Source organism: Pan troglodytes, chromosome 16 (assembly GCF_028858775.2).
Source record: "Pan troglodytes isolate AG18354 chromosome 16, NHGRI_mPanTro3-v2.0_pri, whole genome shotgun sequence".
Classification (NCBI taxonomy): domain Eukaryota; kingdom Metazoa; phylum Chordata; class Mammalia; order Primates; family Hominidae; genus Pan; species Pan troglodytes.
In genome coordinates this window covers 83,709,090-83,721,639 of record NC_072414.2, presented here as the reverse complement: position 1 = coordinate 83,721,639, position 12,550 = coordinate 83,709,090, and the positions used below count along the sequence as shown (strand labels likewise).

The window sequence follows — 12,550 nt, the reverse complement described above, 5'->3', positions numbered from 1 at the left end:
TCCACATAATTCGAAAAGGTTATGGCCCCGACTCCCGCAAAGCACATCCAAGAACCTTTAGCTTCAAGCAGCCAACGATGACTCCTGACATTCTGAAGCCAGATTCTTGAATCTGAGCGCTAAAGAAATACATCTTGATTTTGATGAGTGTCCACTAGCCACCCAAGGCTTTGGTATCTTCATATTTGTCTATTATGTGGGCTAAAATAAGCATGTGCGTGCGTGTGCACACACACGCACACACACACACACACACACACGGCTTGGCAGGAATGAAATGGCAAAGCCACGCTGGGAATGGAACATACTCATTTATTTAGCTTATTCATTCCTGACAATATGAAGTCATTTGAGGGAGTTAAGGTAGCTTTGGCAATTGCAGTCAAGTAAAAGAGCCAGGATTGGTTTTATTTTTTCCATTCAATAAACAGAGCCATTGAATAAACTGAGCATGCTCAACATGCTCCTGCCCACATACGCAATGTGCTATTAAACACTTACTGTTCCTGCACAAAGCCTGCCAACAGGTTATTTTTAAATACTTTTGTTTGTTTTTGATAGGTAGGGAGAAAGGTGGAGAGGGGACATTCCTTTCGGCATCTAAGTCCTGTAACTTCAATGCCTCTGAACGAAATGAAGAGCTAAGCCAACGCTTTCAAGCTAGCCCCTTTCATTTTATGCATAGGGTCAGGGGTTCTTCAGAGTCTCATGAGTGGTTAATCTTTGTACTGTGAAAGAACTAGCACTTTGAGCAGAGAACAAATGCCTTACTTGAGTTTCCCCTGGACTCTATCCCTATTCAAAGATGCTTGGTTATACCTCAAGAGGGAAGCAATCCAGACCAACTCCTATGACATGACAGGCACTCAAGCCTGATGAGGCAGAAACCTGGCAGCCGTAGATGTTGGAAAGGATAATTTATGTGTTCAAGTGACTAGGATTCTAAGGGCTAGATGCTAGCTTCAAGCACGGCTGGATCTAGGAAGCCCTTTTGCTCTCCCTTTTCCTTGGTCTACTTTTCTCTGTAGGCAAGTTCATTCATTCTTAGGCAAGTTCTCTGCATGTGGCAGCAATGATGGACACTGGAATCTCTGGGTATTCAGAGTTCTTTCAGTAGCAGTCCTACAAGAGAAGATGGTCCATTTCTCTCAGTCCACTTCTCTCGCCTCACAGTGGACTCTGATTGGCCCACTTCTGGGGCCTGTCACTGTAGACTACTGTAGACCTTCTCTGTGTCACAATTGACCGTGCCTGGACTGACCACATGGCCACTTCTGCAACCCACAGCAACCACCTAAGATGGAAGAGGTAGTTTCCTAGTGAAAAAAAAAAAAACAAGGTACTGGACAGACAAAAGCAAATATTCACAAGAGACTCTTCTGTGAGGCATTTTAACACTAAAAAATTATCTAGCAATGAAGAACTCACTTCCCACTAAGGAGGAAGACCATGAACCTCAAATCCCAGTGTTAACAGTAGCAAAACACAATGCTCGACAGAAACCAAACCGTTCATGCCATCTGCTCTCACAGAATGCTTCTTGTAGGTGAAAAGGACAAAAAGAAAATGAAGCCAAGATTATTCTCTCTCAGAAAAGTAAACAGTCTTAACTGAAGAGAAACAATACGCATGTTATTAGAGGAAATGTCTCAAAATCTTTTTTAAGAACAATACCTGTGCCACAGTTGAAAAGCAAATAAGATGGGTGTGCCTTCCCTAGTCAGGTGCAGTAAGGAAGCCGGAGTAAAGAAGTAACTAGCAGTACTCTTTGACATCCTTCTGGAAGGAAAATTCCCTCACATGGACTTTCACCTTTCTTCAGGTCATCCTGGGCCTCTCTGGTCCTATTTCCTGCCTATCAAACACTTCAGTGCTATGTTCTAAAGTTTCTTCACAAAGATGCTCTTGCACACACAGTGAATATCTGTAGGCCCCAACCAGCCACAAATGGTTTTGGTTTCTGCATCCCAATACTCTCTTCGGGGAACCTTGAACCGTGCTTTTCTTCCTCTGGCTTGGGAAAACGGTTTCATTTCTTTCCAATCCTGGGAATCCCCATCATTGTGAGGCAGTAAGCAAGGTGTCAGTAGGAGTGGGCCCACTCACAGCAGTGGTGTTACCTTCACTCCTGCCAGGTTGTCCTCTGTTCGTGCAAGATCCCCTGTCCTCTTCCTCCAAATCCAATACCCCTAACATTCAGAACCACAGCAAAGAACACTTTTTTTCTGGCTGTGACATTCACAATGTGCGACAGCTTTCTTTTCTTTTTTCGTGTTTTATTTATTTGCAACTCAAAAGATGAATGCAATTTGAAATTGATGGTCTTTTGAAATCAATGAATGCAATTTGAAATTGCCACCATGGCAAGCTACCGTGTGTGTTTGAGCTACCATGTGTTTGAGACATGCTAACCAATGTTGACTCGCAAAGGGCTTGGAGAAGATTTCAATGAGTTGGCAACTCAATCCTCTTGAAAAATACGGATTTCCAGCCTCTCTTAACAATCAGAAGATCTGGAAACACTAACTTTGCATTCCCACAGGGCAACAAATGGTGAAGGACGAGGCAAGGACCAGCTCCCCAGGCTCCACACTGTCTGCTTTTCTCATTCGTCAGCTGCACCCCTTCAGCACTTAAGATTGTGACCCCTGAGCAGATGTGGAAGGGGGTTGCAAAACAAGAATGCCAACACCCATAGCCGGCCCAAAGCCTGTCTGCATGACACTCCTGGCCTCACTCATTTATCTTTTGGAAAAAGTCACCGCAGGGCCAGGGGGCTGGCTTTCAGCTCACACTGAATCTATCTGAACTAACCTGAGCTTTTAAAGTTTTCAGCCAACGTCGACAAGGCTAAAGCCACAGAGACATTCATCACCTAAATGCCCAACTAGCAAATTCCAGCATTTCTAGATTGACAAAATAATATGCAATTATCTAAAATGATGTATATTGTTTATGACCCAGGAAAAGCTTTATAATAGGCCAACTGATAAAAAGCAGGTTTATTTATAGTACGGTTTTTAACTAAGCAAAACGATATACAAAGAAAAAAGGCTGGAATAAAATATACCTAACTACTGACAATAATTTTCTATAGGTATCTGGATTACATATTATTTAGGTTTTCTTATTACATTTCTGTTTTTCTCAATGTTACTAAAATAAGAATACGTTATTTAAAAGAAAATTGAGCTAATATGCTTCCAAATTAAGAAGCAACATGCTAGAACCCAGAGAGCCAATCCATACATCACACTGGGGCAATGGCCATACTCTGGGCTGCCTCCAAATTAATACAAACTGGCTCTCCTCCTGCCTGGGGCAATGCTAGCACTTCATGCACTTTGAGATGAGCCACTGGAGGGGGTCTTCAGGAAAAGAAGAGCCCTGCTGGTTTAATTCAGGACTGAAAAGGTTGCTATTCTCAGCTCTATAAGATGGATCACATCCCAGGCTGAAAATCAGGTTCCAAGGGCTCTTGTCCAAAGATCTGCTCCTGTGTTTAAACAGGTCAGTCATGTATCCATCTGTGCCTTAATTTCTACATCTGGAAATGGAGGTGCTATGACCATAAGGATGAAAAGGGCAGCATTTACTGATCCCCACCGTGTACAGGACACCTGACGTTCATGGAAAGCCTGGCCAGGTAGACCAGACCATTTTACTGAAAAGGCAAAAGTCTCAGGGCAACTGGAAACTCATCCAAAACCCAGGAGTCGTGGAGGGGCCAGGATTTCAATTTCAAGACTGTTGGGCTCCAGAGCCCACAGAGTCTTGTCCAAAGGTCACCCAGGCAGCAGGCACAGCGGTGATGCCATGAACCACAGGGCATGAGTTATGAGTGGCTGCGAATGAATGAGAAACACCTATCAGCCCAGGCAATATGGAAGCACCAGATAAGAGCCACAGGCTGTTTCCTAGCAGGTTGCTAAAAACACAATGAAAATGGCATGTGACCAGCAGCTGGGGAGAGGGAATGGAATATGGCCAAAACAAATTGACCACTTTTATAGTGCCATTTATTTTAGAAAAAGAAATTAACGAAGGAAACTTCAATATCAATGAAGTTGCAAGAATATAATGAGCAATGCTTGCTCCCACGAGAGATGGCTTTTTAATTATTTTTTCAGATGAACTTCAGTCACAGTATATTTGATCCATACCCAATCCACGTTCTTTGGAGAGTTAAAACACATTTTACCCAATGTCAAGTTAAAATTAAAACTCATCAGAGGCAAATAACTCTTTGCTCCCAGGGCTCTGAAAGGAAATTTGGTTCTCTTTGGTTGCTGGCCAGTATTCGGGGGCCCTTTGTACTAAACGAACACTTGGCAGATGAAATCTGAGAATTATTCTCTTTGCATTATTAACGGAAACACAGAGGGCTGCACTGGGGTTCAGGATAAGTGATAAACAAAGAAAACGTGACACATTTTTGTGTCTAATACGTGTGCCTCCTGAGTTAGAACACTTGTTCTGTGTATTCAGGCAAACAGCAAAGCCTCCCTTCTCAAAGAACCCCTTTCCGCCGGCCAGCTCCCATTCTCTCCAGAACATCCATCCTCAGGAGAATCTGCCAGCCCGTCTCTGTGCCGTGTGTGTGTGTGTGTGTGTGTGTGTGTGTGTGTGTGTGTGCGTGCATGCGCGTGTGTGTCTGCCTAACACACACAACTCAAAATTATCTGGTTTCATCTTGATCCCAATCTGCATTCTTAAAACTGCATCATCCACATTTGATACAATTGCACAGAACTATACACAGACACACAAATGAGCACATATAAAACTGGAGAAATCTTGGCCGGGCGCAGTGGCTCATGCCTGTAATTCCAGCACTCTGGGAGGCCGAGGCAGGTGGAGCACTTGAGGTCAGGAGTTCGAGAGCAGCCTGGACAACATGACGAAACCCTGTCTTTACTAAAAATACAAAAAAAAAAAGTAACCGGGTGTGGTGGCAGGCACCTATAATCTCAGCTACTCGGGAGGATGAGGCACGAGAATCACTTGAACCCAGGAGGCAGAGGCAGCAGTGAGCCAAGATGGCGCCACTGTGCTCCAGCCTGGGTGACAGAGTGAGACTTCATGTCAAAAAAGAATAAAAAAAAAAAAAAGAGAAATCTGAATAAACTTTATGGATCATAGCAATGTTAACTTCCTGGTTTTGCTACTGTGTGATAGTTACCGTGACATCAACGGCAGGGGAAACAGGAAGAAGGATACAGGGGACTTTCCTGTATTTTGCCACAACTTGTGATTCTGTAATTTTTAAAAGTTATTTAAAAAAAAACTATATCATCAATTCCTCAAGTACTTAGAGAAAAAAATTACAATACAGCTCCTTACCGAAAACTTTTGGCAAAGAGGCAGGAGTGTAGTCTTGGTTTGGTACTAATCTCTTTGGTGTCTGTTATGGGCTGAATAGTGTTCCTTCCCCCAGATTCATATATTGAAGCCCTAACCCCCAGTACATCAGCATGTGACTGACTATATTTGGAGATAGGTCCTTTAAAGAGGCAATTAAGGTTAAATGAGCTAATACGGGTGGGTTTAAACCAATCTGACTGGCGACCTTGTAAGAGGAGTAAATTGGATACACAGAGAGACCAGGGATGTGTATGCAGAGGGAAGACCACGTGAGGACACAGGTAGAAGGCAACCATCTGAAATTCAAGGAATGAGACCTCAGAGGACGCCAACCCTGTGGCACCTTAATCTTAGACTTCCAGCCTCTAAAACTATAAGAAAATATCCTTCTGTCATTTAAGCCTCCCAGTCTGTGGTGTTTGCTTAGGGCAGCCCTAGCAAACTAATACAACGCCATATCCCACATCCCCCATTCATCTGGTTTTGTCCTCTGGTAATGAGCTCCCCAGCCCTTGGCATCCCTCTTAAGAAGGAAGTATGGTAGGAAATCCATCAAGCATGGAGCAAAGGTCTTAGCTCAGAAGAGCTAACTAAGCTTTAGATACCATCCGCCTACCCATGAAAGGTTAGTGCTCAACTATTTGGGGAGCCATCAAAATATGGAAGAGGGATAGGGATTTTTCATGGTAGATCCAGAGGGCATAACGAGAACCCAGGGCATGGAAAGTTGTAAGGTGGCCTATTTCTAACACAACACTTAAAAAAACCTCCTAGTGGTTACTGCGGTTCAAAAAACAGAATGAATGGCATGTGAAACTATGGCGCCCACATTGCTGGAAAGAGCTGAGCGAAAGATGCAACAGATCAGTTGCTCCTGCCCCAGATGTCTAAGGTCTGATTTGCAGCCATCTCAGCTCAAAGCACTATGAAACAGGGGTGCAACCTCTTTACAGAACTCAGACCTGAACCGTTAGCTAGGACCACCTTCCTCTCTCTCCATCCTACCTCCAATACTCCATTCTGGCTCTGACACTCATTCTCCATTTCAGCAGCACCTCTCTCCTTGGACTCCAGACACACTGCTGTCTTCCCACCTTCCTGGCTCCTGCTGCAATTTGTATGCCCAGGAGGCTTCGGGCTGTCTCGTGGAATGCCCTGGCTTGCACCTGACTCCCTGGACCGTGCACCACCCTTGAGCTCCCATCCCAGCCTCGTGAGCAGATCCCAGACATACCTGAAATAAGCATCACTTTCAGACCCACAGCCCAGCCCTATCCAGGTAAATGAGCTTGGGTAAGTTACTCAACCTCTCGGAATCACAGTTTACCTATCTGCTTTGTTTAAAACAGCAAATATTTTAAAAATCCATGTCCAACTATACAAAGTATTAAATATTATCGTATATATTCAGAAGGGATTATATATGCAGCAATGTCATAGAATAGTAACAAACAAATGCTCATGAAATAGTAAGAGAAATGAAATTACACAAAACATCATTTATCTTGAACACATTTTCATAGAAAAGCACGCTAATGCAGAAGAGAGAATAGAATTGTGTACACCATAAAGCTACAATATTCTCTAATTATTCTTTTTCTACATATTCAAAATTGTAAACGGTGAACATGTAATGCTTTTTAACTAGGAATAAAGTTATTTAGAAATCTTTAGTACTCCCATTTCACCTTTTCCTCCTTGAAAAAAAAAAGGGGGCAACCTAATGAAAGGGCACAGTAAGTCCATTCCATCATCCTACTTACACTTTCATAAAAAGCAAATACGACTTGTGTTCTGAACTTAGAGAAACAGAAGGACAGCTAAGAAAACTGGGCTAATGGAAGATCACAGCATGGAGCTAGAGGCATGACTAGACTCCCAAAGAATGGATTCTCGGACCTCAGTAGGGGCCCAATGGTCTCCACTGCCACTGCGCCCATGTAGTCACTCTAGGAACAAAGAGTGCCACGTGCCACCCACGGGTCACCGTCTGGCTGCACTGTGAGTCCGGGTGCCGCATGATGCCGCAGTGAAAGCCTGCCAGCAGAGCCGAGTCCCCATTCATCCAGTTTTGTCCCCTGGTAATGAGCTCCCTTGGCTCCCTCCCACACTGGAAAGGACGGGCTGAAGAATGGTGCCAGCCAGAGGAGCCCCTTGTGAATAGCCCATCCAGGAATCCAGGAATCTGGCAGCGGCTCAGCCACAAGAGGCCAAAGCAAGTAAGTCATTTCAGTGGAAAATATCGGCTTGATTCAAGATGGAATGCTTCACTTTGCCCTGGGTTGTAGTGGAAGCTACGACACGGCCACCGATGTACAAACAGCACCCATCTAGTGACCCACAATGCGGGTGACCCGGGGCAGGTGTCATCACCACTGATCTGCAGCCTGAGCCGTGCATGTTGATCATTCTGTTCCCTGCTGACACCCAAAGGGAAGGCTCAGCTCAAGAACAAGCTGGTGTTTTACACATGCCATATTTAGAATCCTTTCAATCTCCACTATAGTATCACGATTTGGGCATATGACCAGACAGTTGGTTGTGGGCCCCTCTCTAGACCAGCTCTGCAGGAGCTGGAACCAGGGGTACACACGTTATCCCTCCCCTACAGTCCCAGCATCAGTCCCTTGAGACTTTCCTCCTCTTCAGGGAGTTAAGAGGCCAGAATTTTATATCAATCCTGTTCAGTGGGCAACCCCAAATACTGTGAAGTAAAGTTAAGTGGCTTCAGGAACTAGTGCCATATTAGAGGAGATAAACTCTGAAATATTCTCACTACCACAAACACTTTTTTTATAGCTCATACAATAAATAAATGAACCAGTTATACTCTGCATATGCTGTGATCTTAAATTATACCTGGAGAATAAACCACATATGGAATAAAAGGCCACCTATTGAGGCCAATCTATGCAAAAGACTTGTCCTCTCCTGATCCCGATAAACACAAACCCATGTAAACCAGTGCAGAGAGACCCAGAACTATCATCTCCATGGCATGGGCTACGATGTTTTGGAATCTGGCCATATGTAACAGAGCCACCAAGATGTTCATATGTCATGCAAAGAGACACTCCCCCAACTCAGACTTATCACAGAGGAATGGGGTGACCAAATAGAAATTTGGCTGAATAGTTCTTCCTACCAAAGACTCAATGCAAATCCCACAGACAAGGCCTCAGAATTCAAGAAGGCCTCCTGCCTCAAATGATCAGCCCTACTGTCCACGCCTCCACCTCCCACACCCCCATGTCCCAAACCAAAGTGCTTCCTCACCATAAAGCTTTTGGCACATTCAAACCAACCCTCACCCAGTGTGGGGAAACAGCACAGCTTAACTCATCAGGAGACACTTCCAAAAGAGGGTTCAGTGACTACGGCTGGAAGCCCCAGGCAGAAGTGATACAGCACTGTTAGGACTTCAGGGGTGACTCTGGGGAGAAATTTTTCTACTTGATTCTATCAGCAGAGACAACAATTCAGGTTTTCACTCCCCATTTCATTCCCTGTGCTCTGATTGATCTACTTCCTGTTATTCCTACCAGAAAACAACACTCCCAGAGCCCTAGGGTGACATCAGTCAAGTCAGAGGGTGGACCTCAGGAGACCTTTGTGGCTACATGCTGTAGTCCATGATCTGGTGTGCAAAAAACTCACGTGGAGCGGCTTTCACTCAAGACTTAAGGCAATGAAAGAAAAATGATTACCTTAGTTCCCTTCCTCCACCATAACCACTCTCAGGTAATAATGGAAACCCCTAACCATCTCTGGCCTGAGCTGTTTTCTCTTCCCCTTTGTTCCATAGGTAGGTGGTGACTACGCTCACTGGTGCTCCATCCTCTGAATGGAGAGGCGCATTCCTTCCACCTTTCCTGCCCAGAGCCTGCTCACAGCCAGCCAGAACATCCACGTGCAACATACGTGTTCAGTAAACGCGTCTACTCCAAAGCTGGGCCAGAAAGACACAGAGAAAAATCTGCATTCCGGTGTGTCCTGCTTCCAAACCGTCCTATCTCAGTAAGCTTGGAGCCTGGCAGATAGGAACCTTTATGTCAAATCCAGTTCAAATTCTATTTTCACTTAAAACTCCATAATATAATTAACTTTCTACCTCAAGGCACATTGCTTTTGGGAGGCATAAAGCTTCCCTGGGTAGAGGTAATGTTTTCAAAGCTTAGCACTCAGTGACTGGGGATGTCAGAAAAATCCAGCAGCTGGCAGGAGACAGAATTATACTTTGTAAACAAGGGATAGAGATGCGGGGCTGGCCAGCCCTCACCTTGCACGCTGCCATCGAACAGAGCCCACCGCAGCCACTGAAAACACTGCCCGCCACGTAATAAACAACTTGCCACTCAGATGATTCGTAACCCCCACGCACAAGTGGTTTCCATCCTTCCAGTATAAAACATCAGAAACTCTGACCGTGAAAAATAACTTTTCAAAACACAAATACCTTATTTCTCTCTACATACCCAATTCCCATGCATACTTCCATTATTGAAAAAATTACCGGAAGTCACCAACTTCGAATGATGCCAAATGCTGGCAAAGCCATCACCTCTCCTTTTGAGCTGCAACAGGACAATGACCAGGACATCATTCTGATTCTTCAAAGCTGGAGTTTCCAATGTGTAGACCCCAAGTATACCTTGGTGGCTAATATCAGAAAGCCCAAAGTCCACATACACAGCCAAAAAGAAGAGATAAACATACAACTCCTCCCGATCATGTTTTCCCACTGAAGCGGTGTTAGTGGCCTAGCCCCGTGGAGCTCAAATTCGGCCGCTCACGAGAATCACCTGGGAACTTTTAAAAACGTCTCAATGCCCAGGTTGCACCCCCAGGCATGAGGATTTTTCAAGAACACTAGGTGTGCAGCCAAGTCTGAGAACCAGTACTCTGGCAAAATCAAAGTCCACCAGGCCACCTTTTATCCATGGTCAACACACCCTGGTCTCTTGCTAACACGGCTGGGGCAGCTCCTACCTATATAGAGAGAGGAGTCCTTTCTCCGCACGTGGTCGTCGATGTAGGAGACGCCCAGGGGCTGCACAGGGGTAGCACCGATGCCCAGGAGCACCTGGGCCCCAATGAGCAGCAAGTACATCATGTTGGTAGCCGTCCGGTTGCGGCAGATGAGGTCGGGGTCGGGCCCCTCGTCGCCGCCCGAGCCGTTGGCTGCGCAGACGTCGCGGCCCTCGGCGCCCCAGCGGATCTCGCCCGCCTCGTACTTGTACTGGTGGGTCAGGAACTCGGGCAGCGCCGACAGCAGCGCGCCCAGCGCCATGACGATCCCGCCGCAGCCGATCAGGCGCGGCCGGTGCCCGCGTGCCCCGAAGTAGCTCACGAAGAGAATGAGCGCCAGGTTCCCGATCTCGAAGCTGCTAGCGATCACACCCACGTCAGCGCTCTGCAGGTTGAACCTACGCTCCAGGGTGGTCAGGACGCTCACCTGAGGGGGCAAGAAGAAATGTCAGAGCCAATCCAAGAAGATGCCCAGGAGGCCTCTCCTTCCCGCCTGGCAGTGCGCTCTGCCCATCCCCCCCGGGACCCTCCCACCTGGCCTCCGGTGCCAGGTGCAAAAAGGCAGCTGTGTAAATGCCTTTTAACCTGACGAATCAGAAAGACGTTTATTTAGTATCATAACCCTAATTCAGTTAACGAATTCACTTTCCCAGTAGCAACAATGTTTTTTCTGGCACCTGTTTCCATCCTGAAAGCTTCCACCCTCTTCCGGAAACACTGCATTCCCCACCCCCACAGACCTCCACCACAGACAGCCCATGAAAACCTATAAAAGTCCTGAAGTGCGCGGTTTGCACACACTCCCAAATATATACTAGGGATAAAGTCCATGCCAGGAAGACAGAGGAGCCAGGAGATTTTCCGCAGGAGGTTAGCAAAGCCTATCCCCCACCTCAAAATAAAAACAAACTTAACAAAACCCAAGTGGCAAAATGGACAAGCTAAATCAGCCCAGCGGGGTAATCATTTGCTCTTTGCTTCCGTCTGGAAATTTCCAGTGTACATTTCCCTAGAGGCCATCAGGTAAATACACCCCTGACTGTTCTAAGCACTATGACCCTGCCAAGTACCCTCCAACTGAATATTATGATTTCCCCCGTTTTTTTGTATTCTTGTCTGCCCTATGTTTGTTAAATATATACCGAACATCTGCTGCTTGCCAGGCAATGCCCTAGACACAAGAGAAAAGTGATGGAGAGAGGACATCTGGCCTGAAGAAGCCATCTAGCAAGAAGGTAAACATGTACCTAAGAATAACACAAAGGGACTGGAGGTGAGATGTGTGATGCAGACCTCACACTAAGGGGGCCATGAGGAGATGCATTCTTACAGGGCTTCTTGAAGTGGTAAGAAAATGAGATGGCTACCCTCTCCTGCTGTGTGCAAATTCCACGCAGGGTGCTATGAGCAAGACAAGAGTCCTTGTCATGGGAGATCTGACAGCTGAATGATGTCCTCGCTGAGTAGGGAAGAACACTTCAGGCAAAAGGAACAGCATGAGCCAAAGATGGGTGGCATGATTTCATCATGGAAGAGAAAACAGTTGGGGCCGGGAGCAGTGGCTCACACCCGTAATCCCAACACTTTGGGAGGCCGAGGTGGGCAGGTCACTTGAGGCCAGGAGTTCGAGACCAGCCTGGCCAACATGGCAAAACCCCTTCTCTACTAAAAATACACAATTTAGCGAGGCGTGGTGGTGCATACCTATAATCCCAGCTACTCAGGGAAGGCTGAGGCAGGAGAATTGCTTGAACCCTGGAGGCGGCAGTTGCAGTGAGCTGAGATCACACCACTGCACTCCAGTTTGGGCAATAGAGCGAGACCTTGCTTCCAAAAAAAAAAAAAAAGGAAGAAAATAGTTGGAAAGGTGGGGTGAGGACAAATTGTAAGGAGCCGCAAATGCCACAGGGGTGAATTTAGACAATCCCGAGCAATTAGGTAGACAGAATACAGATCATGGAGGGAAGAAAACCTGGTTTGAACCCCTGTTATTATTTCCTTAGCTCTGTGTCCTCAGTCATGTTACTCAAACTCTCCCAACCTGGATTCTATGAAACAGGAATCATAATATCTAATCAGCAGGAGGGATGTGAAGATTAAAAATAATGGATGAAAAGTCTGTTAGCACAGAGCAGCCTCTCCCTTCCTACATGGCAGG

General features: G+C 46.0%; 1 protein-coding gene across 12 annotated transcripts in view; it reads right to left on the bottom strand.

Moving 5' to 3' along the window:
• Positions 1–12,550, bottom strand: part of SLCO3A1 (solute carrier organic anion transporter family member 3A1) — a 321,311-nt gene that overhangs the window by 248,150 nt on the left and 60,611 nt on the right. For all 12 annotated transcript variants that reach the window (XM_510602.7, XM_009429867.4, XM_003952731.4 and 9 more), the window contains one exon: positions 10,354–10,819. In XM_510602.7, coding sequence (XP_510602.3) covers positions 10,354–10,819 — 466 coding nt within the window. The remainder of the gene's footprint in view (positions 1–10,353; positions 10,820–12,550) is intronic.